The sequence below is a fragment of the Abramis brama genome (genome assembly GCF_963993115.1).
Source record: "Abramis brama genome assembly, chromosome: 4".
Classification (NCBI taxonomy): Eukaryota; Metazoa; Chordata; class Actinopteri; order Cypriniformes; family Leuciscidae; genus Abramis; species Abramis brama.
Window position 1 is genome coordinate 57,474,242 of NC_139966.1, and position 23,482 is coordinate 57,497,723.

The 23,482-nt window shown below is 35.7% G+C and overlaps 2 protein-coding genes across 4 annotated transcripts in view; one reads left to right on the forward strand and one right to left on the reverse strand.

The window, feature by feature from the left end:
* tulp3 (TUB like protein 3) overlaps positions 1-17,755 on the forward strand; it is a 36,382-nt gene extending 18,627 nt beyond the window's left edge. For all 3 annotated transcript variants that reach the window (XM_084111910.1, XM_084111909.1, XM_084111908.1), the window contains exons 2-12: positions 2,961-3,002; positions 3,777-3,828; positions 6,651-6,813; positions 8,086-8,271; positions 9,485-9,618; positions 10,813-11,004; positions 11,909-12,021; positions 12,993-13,110; positions 13,662-13,760; positions 13,848-14,019; positions 15,931-17,755. In XM_084111910.1, the coding sequence (XP_083968036.1) occupies positions 6,699-6,813; positions 8,086-8,271; positions 9,485-9,618; positions 10,813-11,004; positions 11,909-12,021; positions 12,993-13,110; positions 13,662-13,760; positions 13,848-14,019; positions 15,931-16,064 (1,263 nt within the window). In that variant the 5' untranslated portion in view covers positions 2,961-3,002; positions 3,777-3,828; positions 6,651-6,698 and the 3' untranslated portion in view covers positions 16,065-17,755. The remainder of the gene's footprint in view (positions 1-2,960; positions 3,003-3,776; positions 3,829-6,650; positions 6,814-8,085; positions 8,272-9,484; positions 9,619-10,812; positions 11,005-11,908; positions 12,022-12,992; positions 13,111-13,661; positions 13,761-13,847; positions 14,020-15,930) is intronic.
* Positions 17,756-21,150: 3,395 nt separating this feature from the next.
* On the reverse strand, positions 21,151-23,359 carry trim35-14 (tripartite motif containing 35-14; the record flags this gene model as incomplete). The annotated part of the gene is made up of 2 exons (XM_084113008.1): positions 21,151-21,845; positions 23,353-23,359. The coding sequence occupies 2 exons, from the start codon at positions 23,357-23,359 to the stop codon at positions 21,322-21,324; spliced, it is 531 nt and encodes a 176-aa protein (XP_083969134.1). The 3' UTR covers positions 21,151-21,321.
* Positions 23,360-23,482: the final 123 nt, after the last annotated feature.

The following is a 23,482-nucleotide window of genomic DNA, read 5'->3' on the forward strand; positions in this document are numbered from 1 at the left end:
TAGATGGATGGATGGATGTATAGATAGATGATATGGATGATATGGATGGATGTATAGATAGATAGATAGATGGATGGATGATATGGATGAATGGATGGATGTATAGATAGATGATTGGATAGATGGATGGATGTATAGATAGATAGATGGATGATATGGATGGATGGATGGATGTATAGATAGATGAATGGATAGATGGATGGATGTATAGATAGATAGATGGATGATATGGATGGATGGATGTATAGATAGATGATTGGATAGATGGATGGATGTATAGATAGATAGATGGATGATATGGATGGATGTATAGATAGATAGATGGATGATATGGATGGATGGATGGATGTATAGATAGATAGATGGATGATATGGATGGATGGATGGATGTATAGATAGATGGATGGATGGATGTATAGATGGATGGATGGATGGATGTATAGATAGATGATATGGATAGATGGATGGATGTATAGATAGATGATATGGATAGATGGATGGATGTATGGATAGATGGATGGATGTATGGATAGATGGATGGATGTATAGATAGATAGATGGATGATATGGATGGATGGATGTATAGATAGATGGATGATATGGATGGATGTATAGATGGATGGATGGATGGATGTATAGATAGATGATATGGATAGATGGATGGATGTATGGATAGATGATATGGATAGATGGATGGATGTATGGATAGATGATATGGATAGATGGATGGATGTATGGATAGATGATATGGATAGATGGATGGATGTATGGATAGATGATATGGATAGATGGATGTATAGATAGATAGATGGATGATATGGATGGATGGATGGATGGATGTATAGATGGATGGATGGATGGATGTATAGATAGATGATATGGATAGATGGATGGATGTATGGATAGATGATATGGATAGATGGATGGATGTATGGATAGATGATATGGATAGATGGATGGATGTATGGATAGATGATATGGATAGATGGATGTATAGATAGATGATATGGATAGATGGATGGATGTATGGATAGATGATATGGATAGATGGATGGATGTATGGATAGATGATATGGATAGATGGATGGATGTATAGATAGATGATATGGATAGATGGATGGATGTATAGATAGATGATATGGATAGATAGATGGATGTATAGATAGATGATATGGATAGATGGATGGATGTATAGATAGATGATATGGATAGATGGATGGATGTATAGATAGATGATATGGATAGATGGATGGATGTATAGATAGATGATATGGATAGATGGATGGATGTATAGATAGATGATATGGATAGATGGATGGATGTATAGATAGATGGATGCAGGGAACTACACTAACCTTTTCCACTGGTGGCACTTGAGCTACTAACTTTTTCAGTTACTGGCACAAAACATGATTTGGTCGCACAAATTATTTACAGTAAGCCGCTCTGGATAATAATGAACAACAATGAAACTGTATTGCATACAGATGTGCTTTTTATTTTACTTGCCATCTTTTAAACCACATGCCTTCTTGTTTTTGTTTTCTTTAACATTGGTTGGGATAGATTTACTGCAATAGAAAATACAGTACACAAAGTGCAAAATGGATTTCAGCATGCTATGGTTGGCACAGATGGGCAGACTCCTGAACTCTTAAGTAGTGATGCACCGATGTGAAAATTGTGGCCGATACCGATAATAACCGATATTAATATTGCTGTTATGGCATAAAACAGTAAAAAAAACCCCCAAAAAACAGGAACATTGTGTACAATTAAGATAGGCTACTTAATTTATTATTCCAATATCCAAATATGATACTAAATAGCACAGGGAAAAGGGCTTCTTGTGACGTGCTGGCGTTTGAACATTGCACATTTTGAACAGGACACGCATTAGCTGCATAAATGTTAGCCAATACAAACATATTTATAGAAAACAGTTGATAATGAATAGACAGGAGTCCAATAATAGCATAACGAATCACTTATTCTAAAAATAATATCAAGTATAAGTTAGACGAATCCGACATATAACGAGGGCTGTGTTAACAGTAAAACGTCCGTCATTTAACGAATTTTAAAAACACGGATGGATAATACAAAATGCTTTCTGACATTTTGACAGAAAAAAAAAACAAGCAAGAACAAAATTTAAACTATAGCCCGTCAATTTTCATTTTACAATCATCTTCTCTCTCTGTGTGCGCGTTTGTGAGAGAGAGAGAGAGAGCGCAGCACTGATACAATGGTACGTTTTAATCTAAGTAACGGGGCTGAAGCCAACTTGATGTGTTGAATGCTCAGAGCACGTTATAAAACGTATTCTTAAAATTTCTGTTTTAATAAATGCTCATAGTAAATCATAGCATACTGCCTAAAACATAGGTACAAAAATAATCAGTGATACATTTGCGACCCATTAAAAATTAGGGTCGCAATGGCGTTTCAAAAGGTCGCATATGCGACCATTTTGGTCGCAGTGTAGTTCCCTGGGATGGATGTATAGATGGATGGATGGATGGATGGAGATGGTGATCTGGGTTTTGTTGATGGTGTTTCTGCTCCTCTGAGATCTTCAGATCCACTGAGAGCTGAAGTTTCCACTCATCACTCACAACACGTCATCTTTCTTTCTTTCTTTCTTTCTTTCTTTCTTTCTTTCTTTCTTTCTTTCTTTCTTTCTTTCTTTCTTTCTCCTGTTCTAGCGAGCATCTGTTAGAATGTGTGTGTGTGTGTGTGTCACCACAAATTGTCGTGTTGATGGTGGTAACCATGGTTGCACAGGTGTCTCATCAGAACGCTTGTGTGTCGTCTTACCTCGCTCACACCGTGAGCATGAAACATTCATTCAGGTGTGTGTTCAGACTGCTCATCTTCATCACTGCTCCTCACGGACTCTTTCTCCTTTCTCTTGTGTTTCTCTCCTCTGTACGGCTGTGATCGTCATGGATACAAAGACCCTCCAGTTCCACCAGCTTCGCGTCCACCGCCACAACCAGGTACAACACACACACTATAATCACACACTACTTTTTACTATGGTCCTGGTAGTGTGTTGTATGAAGTTGGCAGTGCATTTTGCAGTGCAGTTTCTACAGTGTTCTGGTTTAAGCATGTTGCTATGCGGTTGCTAAGGTGTAGTGGGTGGTTGCTAGGTCATTGCTATGTGGCTGCTTTCCTGCCTCAAGTTAACCCTTAAATTCATGAATATTTCGCCAAACATTATTACATATTCGGGTCTTTAGTGACCGGATCTATATCTAATGCGGATGGATCTCTAACTGCTGCAATAACAATTTCTAAAGAATCAATAAATTAAGCACATTTTGTTAATTTCACAATTAATTCCACCACAAGTAAATTATTTTACACTCAAATTATGAATTTTTTATATAAACAAAAATACTAGTTTCATATTTCTTTTTAACACAGGTTTGAAATGTTTCTCTAGTCTCTGCGTGTGTGTGTGGGTGTGTGTGTATTTTTAGATGTATACATGTGAGGATGTTTGTGAGAGATTGATTTTCTTTCATTTGGGTGTCTCTCGGTTGCCTAGCAACACAATGACTGATACACGGCAACACTCACACTCAAGTTTTAGTCTGGACGCTCATAGCCATCTTTCAACATGTCAAATTGTTTGCTTTAGCATTAGATTCAGCCTTTGGTGATTAGAATGAGCTTATCTACTGAATGAGAGGATATAGGTGTGTATAGGAAATGATATAGGTGTGTTTTAAATGGGTTCACAATGTTGTTTTATTGTGTTTCAGTACGCTGGAGGACGACAGTCTGAACCTCAGACAGCAGAAACTGGAGAAACAGGTGAGACACATTTACACACAATTAAAACAACAATACACACTTCAAAACACAAATACACACTTAAAAACAAAAATGCTGTACATTATAAAAACACAATAAAACACATAAAAACACAATAATACACAACAATGTGCGTCAAAACACAATAAACCACGCATCAAAACACAATAATACACAATCACACATGCCAGAACACAATAATACACAATAACATGTGTCAAAACACAATAAAACATAAAAACACAATAAAAACACACAAAAAAACATAAACAATAAAACAAAATAATACGCAGTAACACACAAAAACACATGCCAAAACACACTAATACACAATAATGTGTCAAAACACATTAAATAGGGTACTATAAAATCTGTTTTATTTTTTCCTAAATTCCGTTTTTATTTTTTTCCAAATTCTGTTTTTTTTCCATTTCTGGATTCAGTTTTTTCCCCCCGTTTTAAGTTTTCTGAATTACATTTAAATGGTTTAATAAAATTTTAATAATCAAAAAGCATGTTTAATTAATTAAATTAATAAAAACAACAAAATGTATTAAACATTTTTTTAAAATTTAATTTCTATGAAATGTATTTTCAGAAATTCTGTGTTGTGTATATTATAATATATATATACACTATACACTAATCTACACTATAATTTTTCTGGTAATCACATGAAGGCATAAAACATTAATTTAATGTATCTTTTAATCATATGACATTTAACAAACTTGTTTTGTCAAACAAAGTGCTGCACAACAGGGCTTTACTGTTAAAATTAAAACATTGAAGAAAAATTTATTATTCCTTAAAAAAATGTACTAAAAAGTTTTAATAGTAATTTATTGTTAATAGTATTTGTATTATTATAACATTGAGACGTAGCTAGATTCTACTGTACATCAGTAATATATTTCTGTTACAATTTCTTCAAGTTAAACCGAACTTTTATTTTGTCGTGAAGACCTTTGAGTTTCTGTGTGTTATGATGTGACGATGGTTTTTCTCCAATAAAACGGTAAAATGCTCACAAAGTGACTCTGGAGCTGAAGTTCATGCATTCATGTCCTCATATAGTGAGGCGACGGAGGCTGAAAACACTGCGAGCGTCATGCACGTTTCAGTGTGTGTGTGTGTGTGTGTGTCTACTCCATTCATTTACACAGAAATTTACATATGTTTTTTTGCTGTTTAATATTCACAGACACTGGTCTATATCAGGATTTGTGTTTACTGACCTGCTTTTTATTTATTCATTCATCAAGAATTTGACAAATTGCGTGAAATTCCGCGTTATACAGTAAATTCCGTTTTTTATGACTGGATTCTGCGATTCCTTCCACGTTTTCTGCATCGCAGATATCACAGGGCCCTGAATAAAACACATCAAAACACAATAATACACAAGAATGTGTGTCAAAACAGAATAAAACACACACAAAAATAAACAATAAAACAACATAATACACAAAAACACAACAAAACATAATAATACACAATAACATATGTTAAAACAAAAAAACAAGAAAAAAAAACACACACAATAAAACAAAAACATGCATCTAAACAAAGTAACACATCAAAACAATAAATTACAATAACATCTGAGTTTGGGTCTCAGCTCGCGGACCTTTCCCGATCCGGTCCCCCCCTCTCTCTCTCCCACCTCACTTCCCGTCCACTCTAAACTGTCCTATCATAATAAAGGCAAAAATCAATATAACCTCACTTCAGTATAAAAGTTTATATTTGAGAGGTTTTCTGGTGTAAAACAGTTTCTGTGGTTTCCTGCGCCGCCCTCGATATACGAGACTCTTCTTCTCTCGAACTCTTATTCGTGTGTCAGCCCTCATTTCTCTTCCTGTCGGCATGTGTTCTCATCTCATCCCGGTTCTCTTTCACACACTCGTCACCTCTGCTGTCGTAAGGATGATTCTAGCGAGAGTCCGTCAGCTTCTTTCCGTGAGTGTTTGGTTTCTGAGAAAGGATTGTGTGTTTACTTCAAACATCATTCTGATGCTTGTCTGTGTTATAGTTTACTTCCTGTGCTCTTAATGTTTTATCTCAGGTTATCTTTACTTTACTTTACTCTGTCAAACATTTGAACACTCCTTCTTACTCGTCCTTATGACCGTTTTCACATTTTATAATCATATTAAAGCATCAAAAATATTGTAGCTTAAAATGCTCATATATTAAAAAAGAACAGTATTAATTATATACTATTATAGTATTTATTAATATTTTGAATTAGCTTTTATTTTTGACATTGTCAGTTTTCATTTTATTTTATTTTTTATGTGTTTTTGTCATTTGGTAACTTAAGCTCTCATTTGTTAACATTAGTTAATGCATTAACTTACATGAACTAAAAATGGGCAATATATTTTTTACAGCATTTATTAATCTTTGTTAATATTAATCAAAGATACAGTATTCATTGTTTGTTCATGTTAGTCCACCGTACATTTACTAATATTAACAGATCAATTAAATATATAAAAAATGTTGAAATTAACACACATTCGAAATAAATACTTTAGAAGTAGTTAGTTCATGTAATCACTCGTTCCAAACCTGTAAGACTTTCGTTCATCTTTGAAACGCAAATGAAGATATTTTATTGAAATCTGATAATAAATGTTCTGTCCCTCCATTGACAGGCTACGCAACTACCACTTTGACGCTTCAAAATGTTAATAAAGAGATCATAAAATTAATTGAGTGGTTTAGTCCAAATTTTCTGAAGAGACACGATCGCTTTATATGATGAACAGATTAAAGTGAGTGTTTTATCTGTGTGTGTGTGTGTGTGTCCACAGAGGGCGCTGTTGGAGCAGAAGCAGCGACGGAAACGCCAGGAGCCGTTGATGGTCCAGCCGAACCCTGAGGGACGTCCTCGGCGTTCACGACCCCGTCGCAGTGAAGAACAAGCGCTTCTCGTCGAGTCGCACGTCAGCACGGGCAGTGACATCATCCTAGACGGTGAGGTCAACACACGTGACCTTTGAGAGCTCAATCACGACACTCCTCACTGTGCTTTTTATGAGGCTTTCATGAGGTCTTCAGTGAACAATAAGCCCCGCCTTCTTTGATTTGATTGATTTGATCTCAATGATTCAGACATTAACGAGCACTGTTAGACCGGTGAGTCAAGAATATTAAATATTAGGCGGACAATTTGGACATTTCTAATTATTGGGGGGGACTTGTGTCTCAGCTACGACACGAAAGCGACATTTTCAAATGTATCCACTCCGCAGAGTATCTTCAATAAGCTCTGTTGTCCCAGGACACGTTTTTTGTCTCGGTGCGAAGGCAACAGAAGGCCAAAACGAACATAACTTAAAGGGTTAGTTCACCCAAAAATGAAAACTCTGTCAGTAATTACTCTCCCTCATGTTGTTCCAACCCCGTAAGACTTTAGTTCATCTTCGGAACACAAATTAAGATATTTTTGATGAAATCTGAGAGCTGTCTCACTCCTCCATAGGCTGCTATGCCGACCTAAACTTGCAGACCCAGAAAAGTTAGTAAAGACATTGTTAAAATAGTCCAAGTGACTACAGTGGCTCAACCTTAAGTTTATCAAGCGATGGGAATACTTTTGTGTGCAAAAACGAACAAAAATAACCAATTTATTCAACTATTCAATTTAGTGTAGTGGGCGTAGGCTTGCTATTGGCCAGCATCACACGCATCACACACATGACCAGCGTCGGCCAATAGTGAGCCTGCGTTCTGACGTACAACCCAGAAGCGCTGCGCTGTTACACTACTGAACTCACTCAGAGAAACACAGAAGAACATGAAGAGTTGAATAAAGTCGTTATTTTGGTTGTTTTTGCGCACAAAAAGTATTCTCGTCGCTTGATAAACTTAAGGTTGAGCCACTGTAGTCACTTGGACTATTTTAACAATGTCTTTACTAACTTTCTGGGCCGGCAAGTTTCAATCCCATAGCAGCCTATGGAGGAGTGAGACAGCTCTCAGATTTCATCAAAAATATCTTAATTTGTGTTCTGAAGATGAACGAAAGTCTTACGGGGTTGGAACAACATGAGGGAGAGTAATTACTGACAGAGTTTTCATTTTTGGGTGAACTAACCCTTTAAGTGGATGAATGTAGACGCAGCTCTCACTCTCTCTGGGAAGGTTTTGTGGAGTCTTTTATTCTGCACCTGCCAAGTAGATCTGGAAAAATCTCGTGCTTTGATTTGCATTTAGTGTGATCTCATGTGTGTGTTTGTCCGTCAGGCATCGACGGGCCGGCGGCGCTGCTGGGATCCGAGGCTCCGGATCTGGGAAGTAAGATCCAGGTTCTGTCGGTCAGTCAGACACAACAGTCCTCGCCGCCCACCGCAGAAGAGCCAGAGACCGACGCTGACACTGACACACTGCTGGAACCCAAGACTGACATACACACACTGCTGCAGAGACGTGGTAAGACACACACACACACGCTCACTTAGGCCTCGTTTACACTGTCAGTGAAATGACAGTGTAACCAATTCAGATTTTTCGCTCATATGTGACACAGATCGGATGTGTTCTATGACAGTGTAAACAGGAAAAAAACGCATGCATTCGGATATTTCGAGATCGGGTTCAGGCCTCATTCATATGTGGAAATAAATCAGATATAAATCGGATATGTGCCAATGCGGCTGTCATGTAAACAGTCAGATCGGATTTTCTGAGGCTTTAGGCGACGTCTCCGCGGTTTAATGACGAGAGAAACCCCGACGCGCTTCTGCAAAGGGACCTCAGGGGGCTTTTGCTTCTCTTTTCAGCACGTGTACGGCACACTTGCTTGAGACGTGTGATACGTCGTGAGGAAGTGTAACTAGTTTCTGATTTCCACTGTTGTGCCTGAATGCGATAGTTCATGAACTCGTTCATATTTTGGGCGAACGTGAACTGAACGTACCGTAATACTGCCTGATGAACGTTACTGTGAACTCGTTCATTCTGGTGTCTGTGAACGCCACGCTCTCTCAGTTTAACTTCGTTCAGTAGAGCGCCAGATTTGTAATGGACTAAGAATCAGAACATTTTTAGATGCCTTGTCAGGCGCGTTTTAGTCCAGATTGAGATGTACAACATTTTTTTGTTGAGAGTAAAAAAAAACAATTAAGTATTTATCTAAACAATTCATAATAAGGTATCTAGAATCTGTTATTTTATTTTTTATTTTATTTTTATTATAGTTTTATTAATATTTGTATATTTTTAGTTTTCATGTTAATTTTAAAATGGTGCTTTTGTCATTTTTTTATTTTCATTTCGGTTTTAGTTTTTATTTCCAGTTAATCAGTTTAATGCCACTGCAACATTTCTAATTTTCGTTTAGTTTAAATTTTTCAACTAACATTTATATTTTGAGCTTTCTTTTAATGAACAGAAATGAAGTAGAATTATTCACAGTATTTTATAATTCCCACGATGACTACACTGTGCTTCATTACAGTGATATACACCGAACACTGGCATGTTTCTACTGGGGACATTTTTAAAAATGTCAGGAATAGCACACACACTCACAGTGCAGGATGGTGAAGTGTGTGTGTGTGTGTGTCTCAGGAGATGGTGTGTAAATGGCAGATCTTCGGCTGTTGTTTCTCATCTCGAGCTCTTTAAACTCTGTTCCTCTCAGGACTGTCTGGCAGTATGAACTACGATGAGGCCAGTGAGGATGATGATGATGAAGCCGAAGAGCGAAGCCGATCGCTTTCCCCGAACACAGAGAGCACACGCCCTGCGTCGGCCTCCAGCACCAAATCCACCACGGTGAGAGCGACACACACACACACACACACACACACAGCCATGTTTATGTGATTTGTGAGGACATTCCATAGGCGTAATGGTTTTTATACTGTACAAACTGTATATTCTATCCCCCTACACTGCCCCTATCCCTAAACCTGCCCATCACAGGAAACATTCTGCATTTTTACATAAAAAAAAACCACTGCTTAGTATGTTTTTAAAGCCATTTGAAAAATGAGGACACCCAAAATGTCCTCATATATCACCTATTTTCCCGAGTGTCCTCATTTGCAGGTGTGTTATCATAAAAATGTCCTCAGTTGTCATGAAAACAAACTCACACACACACACACACACACACACACACACACACACACACACACACACACACACAGACAGTCACACCATTAGCTGAGCAAACTCTTTCTGTTATAATTCTAATAACGTGATCATTTACAAATAATACGTTATATTACAAAATAAGATTTGATTAAAATAAACACATAATAAACTTTTATTTACAATAATTTGATTAAAATAAATACAATTTGTTATACAACAATGTTATTTAAATAAGTAATAAAAATCGAATAAAATAAACAAATACTGATATTAGATTACAATATATAAAAAACTAATAATTAGAGTAAGATAAATAAATCATTTGGATTAAACTAAATAAATAATTAATGAAAAAATCAATTAAAACTAATAAATAAATAAAACAGTAGGTTAAAAAACATGAGAACATTTGATTAAAATAAATACATAATAGAACTTTTATTAAAAAATAAATATTTGATTAAAATAAATAAAATGTAATGTAATAAAAATGTTTAAAAAAATAAATAAACAAATACTAAAAATGTGTTTAAAATATATAAACACTGATAATTAGATTAAAAATACTGCATTGTGGAGTCCATTAAACTGTTATTATGGGATATGGGTATTTCCATGAGTTTGTGAACTTTCCTCTGAGACTGAAAGAGCATTTTCTCAGAGGCAAATGAAAAGCACAGCTTTGTCCCTGTAATGATTAATTATATGAATAGTAATAATTCATAATAGTAATCATTTCTGCTTATCCGCACAACAGCAGTGTTTGGTGCTCGAGAACGCAAACCTTGAAATAGGTTCCAAGGTGCAGGCGTTAAATGATAAAAAATAAAAATAAAAGTGTGTTAAATGTGTTTCCCTCCCGGCTGTCAGGAGTGTATCCCGGTGAGTTCTCCGTCGGCTGAGGGCTCCTCCATCGAGGTGGATAATCTGGAGGAGTTCGTGCTTCGTCCGGCTCCGCGGGGAGTCACGCTCAAGTGTCGCATCTCACGGGATAAGAAGGGCATGGACCGCGGACTCTACCCAACGTACTTCATGCACCTGGAGAGAGAGGACGGCAAGAAGGTGACCGTCTCAACACACTTCTGCTCACGTTTAGCTAACAATTACAGTTTTCTCTAAACTTTTCCTATATAAACTCAGATTTTTGTATTTATTTACTTATTTATTTTATTATTTAAATAATTTTGTATTATTTACTTATTTATTTTTATTCCATTTTTACAAAAAAAATTATTTCAATTTATTATTTTTTCATTTCAAGACATTTTTTGTATTTTGATTAGGGCTGTGAAATGATTAATCGTGATTAATCGCATCCAAAATAAAAGTTTGTGTTCACATAATATATGAGTGTGTACTGTGCATAATTATTTTGTATATATAAATACACACACATGCATGTATATATTTAAGAAATATTTGCTTAAATATACTGTATATATAATTTGGATTATATATAAATATAAATATTTTATGTATAAATAAAAAAAAAATCTTAAATATATACATGCATGTGTGTGTACTTATATATACAAAATAATTATGCACAGTACACACACATATATTATGTGAACACAAACTTTTATTTTGGATGCGATTAATCGCGATTAATCGTTTCACAGCCCTAATTTTGATACAATTTACATTTATTGCATTATTTAAAAAAATATATTATTATGTTATTTTTACATTGTTTTTCAATCAATTTTTTATTTATTTGTTCATTTAATCATTTCAATCAAATTTGTATTTATTTATTTTAATCAAAAATTGTATTAATACATTTAAATACATTTAAAATTGTAATCAAATTTTTTATATTTTATTTATTTATTGTAATCCAATTTTTATAGTTTATTTATTAATCTAATTCTTATTAATAGTGGAAATAATTTTCTGCGGTAACAAATGCTGTTAAAAGATCAACTGAGCAGGAAACATCCATAATCTGTCTCTCTTTTATCAGGTGTTTTTATTGGCTGGACGCAAGAGGAAAAAGAGCAAGACATCAAACTATCTGATCTCTGTGGACGCCACAGATCTGTCCCGTGAGGGCGAGAGCTTCATAGGAAAACTGAGGTGCCTTTTGTTTCTGGTATTAACTCGTCACGTCTCAGGTGATTTTTTTGATCACAGGTGACATCCATCCAAATGAGGTTTGATATTTAGCACTGTGAACTTACGATCGGATCACCCGTTGATGGATGGCAGTTGATCTTTTGTTACCGTAGAAAATAATTTCCACTAATAACAAGAATTAGATAAATAAATAAACTATAAAAATTTGATTACAAGAAATAAATAAAATATAAAAACTTTGATTAAAATAAATGAATAAATCAAAATTTTAATTTATTTAAATGTATTAATAATTTTTTTGATTAAAATAAATAAATAATACAAAATTGATTGAAATGATTAAATGAAAAAAAATTTTTTTATTGAAAAACAATGTAATTTTTTTATAAATAAAATAAAAAACAAAAAATAAATTTAAAATAATGCAATAAATGTAAATTGTATCAAAATACTATAAAATAAAATAATTTGAAATAAATGTAAAAATTATAAAATGGAATAGAAATAAATAAGTAAAAAAAAAGATTTAACTAATAAAATAATTTTTTTAATTTTTAATTTAAAAAATGGATAGGAAAAGTTTAGAGAAAACAGTCTACAGTGTAAAAAATATAGAAATAAATAAAAAATAGATTAAAATAAATAAGCTAAATCATAAAAATCGGATTAAAATAAATAAATAAATAAATACAAAACATTTTATTAACTTAAGGAAATAATACAGCTAATAGGAATTTAATGTGATAGGAACTAAATATTTGACAAATTTTTTATATACATTTTTCACAGTATAAATGTGGTCTTTATACATGCCTTTAAAACGTTAGGATTGCGGTCCATCGCACGAGGATGATCCATGGCATCTGAAAGATTGAAAACCCCTGAGTTGGACATTGTATAGCCCAAAAAGAAACTGTTGTCCTCAATAACCCAAGAGCTGTAATAAAATGACATGTTTCACGCGTGTGCAGGTCTAATCTGATGGGAACAAAGTTTACGGTGTACGACAACGGCACGAACCCTTCGAAAAGCCCCGGAGCGCTACTGGAGGAGATCAACACACGACAGGAGCTCGCCGCCATCTGCTACGTGAGTGTGTGTGTGTGTGTGTGTGTGTGTGTTCCCATGTGTTCACACACTTCTTATTGTGTGCTGTTCTTAAAGTACTTGAATTTTGACATTTAAGTCCTGGAAAACCTTTTAAACAACAGCCATATTTACGAAGAGGTACTTGAAAAGTGCTTGACTTATTTAAATACAATATATATGAAATTTAATATTTTTGAAAAAGCACAAATACGATCTTTTCACGCAACATTAACACCGCAGCCCGTGTGCTAAACGGCCATCAGAACTTTTCTCGACAACATTATAATATAAAATATTATTTATTGAACAATAACAGCCATTATAAACGTTGTATTTAATATATTATTACATACATTGTAAATTGTATTTTGGATTCCTTATATCTATTCCTTAAAAAATACTAAAGATATTGTTCGATAAGTGCGATCTCTGATTGTAGTCCTTGAAAACCAAAAAGTAGTGCTTGAAAAGTCCTTGAAATTTTATTTTACAGTTTCTATACGAACCCTGTGTGTGTGTGTGTGTGTGTGTGTTTGTGTGTGTGTTTTTAGGAGACTAATGTTCTGGGCTTCAAAGGGCCGCGGAAGATGACTGTGATCATTCCTGGCATGAACATGAGTTTCGAGCGGGTCCCAGTTCGGCCCCCTTGTGTGAGTGTTTCTGCTGACAGCTGTCAATCATAGATGGTCATTATGAGCGCAGACTGCGAGTGATGCATGAATGTGTGTGTGTTTCAGGAGCAGGAGTCTCTGCTGAGTAAATGGCAGAATCATTCACTAGACAATCTGATCGAGCTGCACAATAAAGCGCCGGTGTGGAACGACGACACTCAGTCATACGTGCTAAACTTCCACGGCAGAGTCACTCAGGCGTCCGTCAAGAACTTTCAGATCGTCCACGACAATGACCGTGAGTTACATGAGTCCATAACTAATCTGTTAAAGTCCCTCTGTGGTGAAAATCCAGGTTTTAATGTTGTTTATACGTCTATGTGGCGTTTTTAATAAGACAAACCATGTGTAAATTCATAAGTCGACACCATTGCTGAGTATTTTCTCCTTAAAACCGCAGTGAACCAAAGACAGTCTCAAAAACACGCTTTGAAATCGCTGGTGTTTCTGACGCCACAAACTACCTTGTAATTAGGGTTGGGTATCGGGTTTTTTTTTTTCGATACCGGTGCCAAATCGATACTTTTAAAACGGTACCGGTGCCTAAACGGGGCCTGAATCGATACTTAAAAAAAATAATTAAATTAAATTAAAAGCCTCAAAACGATGGTGAACGACATTAAAGAACGGCTTTTTTATTGAAAAATAGAAAAGATAGAAAATTCTTAAAATCGAACAATATTTTCAAATTTAAGTATACTTAAATATATTTAAATAAGTAGCCTAAATAGAAAACACAACAAATTCACAATAAAACCTAAGACACCTAACCCAACTACAATAATTTAACACTAAATAACACTAAAAAACAGTTACAATGTGGAGTGCAATAAGTGAGGAGACAAAAGACGGAGATGCGTCGAGTCAGCTTTACTCTCCACTTCAATATCACTCAAAAACACTGTACAGCGAGTGAGGTCAAAACATACACACAACGTTAACCCGGAACCTGTATATCAAAACAACTCTCCCTTAAAGGTACAGTCCCTTGGTGAATGTCTCTTTCAGTCTTACTTGTGGGTCACCACAACAGTACTAATAACAGCTAAGTAGTGAGTATTCTTGGTTTGCTAAAAAACAGCTTTACATTTTAGCATTTCTTTTGCAAAAATATGACCACATTTTTGCCTTCTCTGGCAAAATACGACACCTCTTCTGACTTATTGCATGTCCTGCACAAGGTGAGCGTTATTTTAGAACGCATCACCTTAAATGCCATGACGCGAAACCCCTCGTGGAAGAAGAACGCCATCATGTTTACAACTGTGACAAGGAGCGCTCATCGGGATTAGATGTACGCCAGTCTGTTGTACGGAGATCGACTTGTCACACTAAACATGACGCGTGGAACAAAACAAACTTTGATTGCCTGCTTGTGTATCTATTTTACAAACTATAAATGTATTGTTTTGTTAGTACTTATGTGTATTTAAATGTTTGAAACCTAAACTTTATGTGGTTGAAAACACTGAATAGTTGTGATATATGTCTCTGGCTCAGCGCCAGCCATCGCGCGAACGCAGATTTGAATTTAGAAGTTGATGATCATGCGATCTGAACGTTCTAATCACAGCAGTGTGAACGATCGTACGCATCGAATAGTTAACTAGCGATCACATACTGATTATGCTTCTTACGTCCATTTCGGAGAACCAGATGGCAAATACTTCAACCGACAGCTGACGAGCTGAGGCATTTAAGTGGCACCGAAATGAGGCACCGAAATCTGCGTTTTGATTCGGTCTGGTTACATAACGTTACCTGGGTACCGGTTCCATATAAGCACCGGGTTTCAGTACCCAACCCTACTTGTAACCAATCAGATCAACGTGTGATCGTCAACGAGTGGATCTCTGAGCTGAGTGAGTGAGTGGAGGCGGGGCTCATTTTCATATTCATAGAACCGCACATACTAAATGAGGCGCAAGTTACATTCAAAATATTTTAAGGCATGAAGGGAAAAACGTTTAAATATGTCATGTTGCTGATCAAAGATGAGTTTAAGGGATAAAATGATTGACGAGGGGGACTTTACCAGTTAACGATAACAACCCTGCTCTTCATATAATGGACTTTCCAGGAGGGTTTGTCAAGCCGAACATTCAAGGTCTGTCTGCGCTGTTGTGATTGTGTGTTGGTGTGTTTTCAGCGGATTACATCGTGATGCAGTTCGGCCGTGTGGCGGAGGACATCTTTACTCTGGACTTTAACTACCCCATGTGCGCCCTGCAGGCGTTCGCTATCGGCCTGTCCAGCTTCGACAGCAAACTGGCCTGCGAGTGAATCTGTGACACGACACACTCCAACCTCTTCCACTCAGGACACTAAAGCACAATCGTCTCGTTACGCGCCCGAGGACGAGGGTTTGTGCTCCACCGAAGTAGATGAGAAACAAGGACCAAATTAATTCGCTTTTGTAAATGAAACACTTCAACTCATTTAAACATTCGTGAGTTATTTACCGGCTTTCTCTTTTCGAAAAGGGATTTATGCTTTAATTGGACCAATAGAAAAGACACTGTGGGATATTGTGCAACGGAGAGATTTTTATGATATTTTCTGTGATGTTATGAAAGTGATGGATTTGAGAAGGATGTCTATAGGGAGAATCTCTTCACTTTAAAATGAAAGTTAAGTCATAATTTACTCACCCTGGTGTTGTTCTAATGCCGTTTGCCCTTCTTTCTTTTTTGGACCAGGAAAGGAGAAATGTTAAAAAATGTCCCGCTCTTGTTCTTCCATATAAAAAAGATGTGAAAATATCACAGGAAGGTCCCGTTTCGTAAGTGTTCTGGATTTACGATGGGGTTTGGTAAGAAAACAACAACGAGATTTAATGTATTATTTAAAGAAAATGTCCTGAACGACTGAGCGTTCTTGAGACTCTATTAGCGCCGCAGTTCACACAGAAAAACACACACAAGTTGTGAGAAATCAAGATTCATTTACTCTTAACTTCGATTCGATTTACCAAACCCTATTCTACATTCTTAGAAAACGTGGGATATAAATGACACGTGTCATATGGGACAAAAAAGAAGAGCATTTGGCACTAGAACAACACCAGAGTGAGCAAATGATGAATTAAGTTTCATTTTAGGGTAAACTATCCCTATAAGAACCAATTCTGGTCAGATTTCACCTCTGAGATTAAAAGAAAAAAATAAGAAGTTATATTTTGCATGAAGAAAATTAAACAGCAACAAAAAAAATCATGTAATAGAGTAAAAATTGGTATGACAGTAAATGGGAATCACAGATGCATTATGGTTGTTAAAATGCACTCATTTTCTTCAGGTACAATATAATTTCTACTTTTCCTTTTGATATCGGGGTGATGTGAATATTTGTTTCCTTCATATTTACATTTTTATTCGGTTGATGTTGTTGTATTTTTGCATTCATGGTAGAATATGAAAATGTTAACACCTTCTGTTTTTAAATGTGGTTCATTATTTGTCTTTTTAAAATCTTTGCTCACCAACAATCCCTGAGAAAACACATTGCATGTTGATAAACGCTGGACTCTTTGGCCACGTCTCAGTCGCCCAGCTTCCCTCTCGTGCCCTTGTGTTGACCTTTGAGAACTGACGCACACTTTTGAGAATGCACACTTCTGGTAATAACCGCTGCATGGATTGTGAAAGTTGCCTTAACATGTTGCTGTAGTTGTAAATAGTGCCTGAATGCTGTGTTTACATCATGAGGAACTAGAGAAAGGGAAGTTCAAGCACATTTGTTCCTGTTAAGTGTGTATTCCTATTGATATGATTGATGTGTGTGTTGATATTCATCATCTGTTGTGTGTGTGTGTGTGTGTGTGTGTGTCAGCCAAGAGTGTACTGATATATATGTATATTAAAAAAGCAAAACATTTTTGTTTTCATTTTAATAACGATAACCTGTTTGCACAAACTGTATTTTATGATGACACTGTTGGTAGAAATACAGTAATTAAAAGTCATAAATATTTGAAAAAAGAAAACTGCATTACTTTTTATCCTTATCATATGGGCTGGAACATACAAACCTACTAAACATTTATTCATAAATCGAATGCCAAAAATTTACCAGAGCTTCCGTTGCACAGATTTTTATCCTTTTCAACCTGATTGGCTATATATATACTTTTTATAACGTGTACATATATTAACCTTCATTCTAATCTGTTAAACACTTTTCTAGATAAATACAAAAGTATCTAACTCAATTTTAATTTTCATGTCTATATATGAACCTTCATTTTAATCTGGTAAACGCTGTAAAATCAGTGGCGTGTTTATTAATCATACAATAAGATAACTAGCATAATAACATAACAAATGTCTTTACTTTTTAAACAGCTAGCATTATTCATTTAGCTCATCTGAGATTGCGCATGCGTAGTACGAGAGAACGGTTACTGCAGTGCGCATGCGCGGAGGTGTGGCGTCGAATGGCGCCTTTTCTCAGTTTTCTGAGGTGAGTCACTTTTACCTGACGACAAATTGATTATATCATGGAGTTTTGTAAAGTTATGAAATATCAAACATAAATTATAAAGTGTGCGAATTTCCTTTTAAATGTCTACAGGAGGTTTTGTGGCGCAATCTGTTCGTCACGCGCAACCTTTAATTGTCCTTAGCTTAGCACAGTTAGACAAACTTAGTTTTCAAAGATGAAATTTTATAAACAGACCACTAACGTTTTTTAATGGTATATTTGAGATATTTACATATACAATAAAGCGATAAACAATTACATTATTTAGATATTGTCAATATTCCATCCAATAATTACCTGACATGAAGGATATTACTGGAGTTGCTGTGGTTGCTAGGGTTACCTCACGATTTCAGTTCACGAGTGTTTGTGTTTACCGCCAAGTGAAACCATTTAGCCAGTTAAATAGATTAAATACACTATCAAGATGTCCTTGGATAAATAATGCAAACAGTTTCTGCAGCGCTCGGAGAATATAGAGCTAATTATGTTGACATACACCCTCAGGTAGGGATATTTATGACAGCTCAGGGTTTACTAGTCTTCGTGACATGAGAGTTTAATCAGAACAATTATTTATCTATTATCTTCCACAATATAGCCAATATCAGAAAGGAGAAAATGCCACCAGCAGCACCTCGATGAGCTTGAGTCTTTTAGCTGGACTAGGCAGATGTGAACACCACACTAAAATTCAATATTATCACACTGGTACACAGTGCTTTAAGTGGGGGAAAAAAGGTGCCGGTACTCTCTTGCATTGGCAAGTAATCATGACATTTGAGATTTCTACAGTGAAAAACAAAACTTGGAGATATTGCTGGTGCAACAACAATTTATTGATATTTATTAACAACATAAATGTATTTAAACAAGTCATGTTTGTGTGTGTGCGTGCGTGTGTGTGTGTGAAAACGGAACTACTCCAAGTCTGCAAGTCCAAAAATACATTTATGGTGAGATTACTACATTTTATTTAATTAAATGCATTTATAGTGAGATTATTATATTTTCATGTCATATTCTGTGTTAATTTTGACCACGAACCATGCGCTGTCACTTTAATTCAGCGCGTGCAGCACTGCGAAAATAGACTCGGTGTGGAAATGATCGTTGCACTGCTGTATACGCACCGCAACTGGAACGCATTGCCGGACCGCATCCGCGTGCAGTGTGAAAGCTCTAACCTGTTAACATGGGTGCGGAAAAAAATAAGCACCGCATACGCATTGCAAATGGAGTATATGTGAAATGGGCGTGACACTGACGCTTTTTTTGTCAGTGGTAGAGTACCGGCTACATGCGAGAAGTAGTGGTACGCAAGAAAAAGTGCAGGTACGCTTTGGAGTAAAATGCAGAAGTGCCGCCCCACTTCGAGCACTGCTGGTACATCATCAAACAGACCTTTGTTGCTTTTCATATAGACCATTTGGAGACTATTTATTAGGGATGCTCCAATAGGATTTTTTGGTCATACTGATTTTAACAAAGAACTAGCTATTAGCCGATTCAGATACCAATACCACTTGCTCACTTATTTTAAGTTTTGTTATTATAGAATATGGTTTTGATCATGTTTTAAATGCGCAAAGTTCAAAAACACATGCAATAAGGTACACTATCTAGTTTATTGCTGCATAATCAAATTTTTTTTATTGAACGGATTGATGCGTAATTCCAGTGCAGTTGCTTTATATATCAAGTATTAATTTAACTACCCTCGCTAAACTGATTATATTATGTCTTTTAAAAAGAGTCACACAGTCTTAACAGATAATTAATAAACTATCGGTTTGAAAAATTGGCATTTTTTTAATGCTATAGCCATTATGCAGATCAGCCGATAAATATCGCCGGTCAATACATCAATGTATCTCTACTAATTATTAATGCATCAGCTATGTAGGGGAGAGCGGGGCACAAAGTAACACTTTTTGACTTTCTCAGTTTGTGTAGATCTACTTATGGTTCAGAGTATTTATTTTTTCCCACATTAATTTCCCACGTCTAGTACAATTATGTGGTTTTGTTTTATTAATACAGTATATACTTTTTTCTTGACATACCCCGAAAGAATGGAAGTGAAAAATGTGACAACATGCCCCATATGTGGGGTACATTGTAACATGTGAGGGGCACATTGTAACATGACCATAAAACAGCTTAAAATGTTATCTTATCTAATAAAAAAATATACAAGACAAACTAAAACATTTTCTAAATAAAATACAATTATTATCTTTTTCATATAAAATAATGGCATTTTTTAATAATTAAATATAAACTCATTTTTGAGTTTTAACTACGAACACAGGAAAACACAGCTATACAACATAGTTCAAAACAAATAAATAATTAGTCATTTCTGAACATTGACTCTCAGTCTTTATTCACCTTTTTCTCATGTTTTCTCAATAGAATTAATAAAAGTATAGAATGTAATAGCATATGTCTAATAGGGGCACATTGTAACGCAGTGTGACAACATGCCCCGCCTGCACAACTGGGATTTAAACCCGGCTAGTGTCTTCTGCTAGAACTATCTCAACTGTTAAATAACATATTGGAGATTAAAATAATATCAGATTTGTCTAATTTTAAAAAAACACAAAAAATAGAGATGAAAAATTAACTTGAGTAAGAAATTTACTTTTGCTATGGTTTAATAAATGTCTATGGATATCTTCCAAAAAAATAATAAGTTTGGCGCAATTTTTTCTCTATATAGTGTTGATATGGCAACTAGTAAATACACAAAGTTTCGTCATGCTAGCATGTGTAGAAGTATTTAAAACAAGTGTGTTACAACTAACCCCGTGTTACGTTGTGCCCCGCGCTCCCCTACTAAAACATTGCATGATTAAATAATCTCAAGGCTTGACATACATAAGCAAAAATGACCTGTATTAGGATACTTGCACACTTAGAAATGCATGAAGGTCATTGCATTTGATAAGATTATCAAACCAAATGGCCTTTGTTTTAAAGAAAGATCATGGCACATGCACAAAACACAACATGTGTAAAAAAAAAAAGAAAAAGTCATGTTAGTTGTGGTTCAATGTTGTTTTTGATTTGCCGGAAAAACATTAAGTGGCGTGAACGAATCTCCACTGCAGAAATATGGGAACACCCTCTCTGGGAATCCACCGTTGAAGGAGCACAAAATCCGGTTTCTGAAGGGATCAATGAATCTCAGCTGTCCTTTGTAAAAGTCCAGCTGCAGTCGGATGACATTCGGCCTCTTATCGTACTCAATATCTTTGGCAGGTTTATTACCTTTCTTGTATTTCCCATCCACGTAACGAAAACACCAAAAACGACTCATTGGATCCATTTTGTAAAGATTTTTGCGGTTGACTGTTTCCCCCACCACTCCCAGTGTCCAGTGGTCGTTGTCCCCCACCTCCACGTCCCAGCAGTGCAGACCCGAGCTGAAGCCCTGTGAGGCCAGCACTCCCACATACAGCCTCCCCGGGAGATCAGACACTTTCATTTTATTCTGCACGTACCGAACACTGGTGCAGTCCTGTGACACCATCAGCTTATCTGAGGCTGTGTCTGGGTCAAGAGTCACAGGAGCTGTAAAAACACAGATGAGTGTAAACTACAGCGGTCAGCACCAGTGCACCAATGTCGGAGTATGTGTTTGGGTTGTTATTTTTTCTGGTCCACACAATAAAGTGGATGCTATGGAGGCTTGTTTCCGCCACAGAGTGAAAAATAAAAACGTTTTTTAATCTCACAAATTCTGACTTTTTTTCACACATTTGCGAGTTTACATCTCACAATTCTGACTTTTAATCTCAGAATTACGTGATATAAAGTCGCAATTGCAGGTTATAAAGTCAGAATTGCATGATATAAAGTCGCAATGTGTTATAAAGTCAGAATTATGAGATATAAACTCGCAATTGCGAGAAATATACTTGAAATTCTGACTTTTTTCTCAGAATTGCATGTTTATATCTCGCAATTCTGACTTTATAATACGCAGTTGGGAGATATAAAGTCAGAATTGCATGATATAAAGTCGCAATTGTGTGTTATAAAGTCAGAATTGTGAGATATAAACTATTCTGAGGTTAAAAAAAATAATAAAAAAGTCTGTCTTTTTTTCCCTTAGAATTGGACTTTATATCTCACAATTGTGAGTTTATATCTCACAATTCTGAGAAAAGATGTCAGAATTGCGAGATATAAACTTGCAATTATGTGTTATAAAGTCAGAATTGCGAGATATAAAGTCAGAATTGCGAGATATAAAGTCAGGATTGCGAGATATAAAGTCAGGATTGCGAGATATAAAGTCAGGATTGCGAGATATAAAGTCAGAATTGCGAGATATAAAGTCAGAATTGCGAGATATAAAGTCAGAATTGCGAGATATAAAGTCAGAATTGCGAGATATAAAGTCAGGATTACGAGATATAAAGTCAGGATTGCGAGATATAAAGTCAGAATTGCGTGATATAAAGTCAGAATTGTGAGATATAAAGTCAGAATTGCGAGATATAAAGTCAGAATTGCGAGATATAAAGTCAGAATTGCGAGATATAAAGTCAGAATTGCGAGATATAAAGTCAGAATTGCGAGATATAAAGTCAGAATTGCGTGATATATAGTCAGAATTGCGTGATATAAAGTCGCAATTGCGAGAAAAAAAGTCAGAATTCTGACTTTATATCTCGCAATTCTGACTTTATAACACGCAATTGCGACTTTATTTCACGCAATTCTGACTTTATATCTCGCAATTCTGACTATATCTCGCAATTCTGAGAATTAAAGTCAGAATTGCGAGATGTAAACTCGCAATTGTGAGATAAAAAGTCGCAATTATCTTTTAAAATGTTTTATTCTGTGGCGGAAACAAGCTTCCATATGATGGTGACCAGAGGCTTGGTCCAAAAAGACATACCAACTGTACTTACATGGTATTCATGCTACTAAGGAAAGGAAGACGGCTTCAGCTGACGTGTGACATTATTTAAAAAAAATTGTATCAGGGCTCGACAGTAAGGACTGCCCGATGGCCTGTGGCCACGTTTTATCGATGCTCGGGACACTTGCTCGGTTGAACCAATACTTTGCATTTGTACGTGTTTTAATGGCCAATATAAATAATCAAGTCAAGAAGATGCGAAACAGAACTCGATTCAGTACTTGCTTTCGGACTTTGGAGAAAGGCGACGCATGTGTAACAGTGTATTGGATCC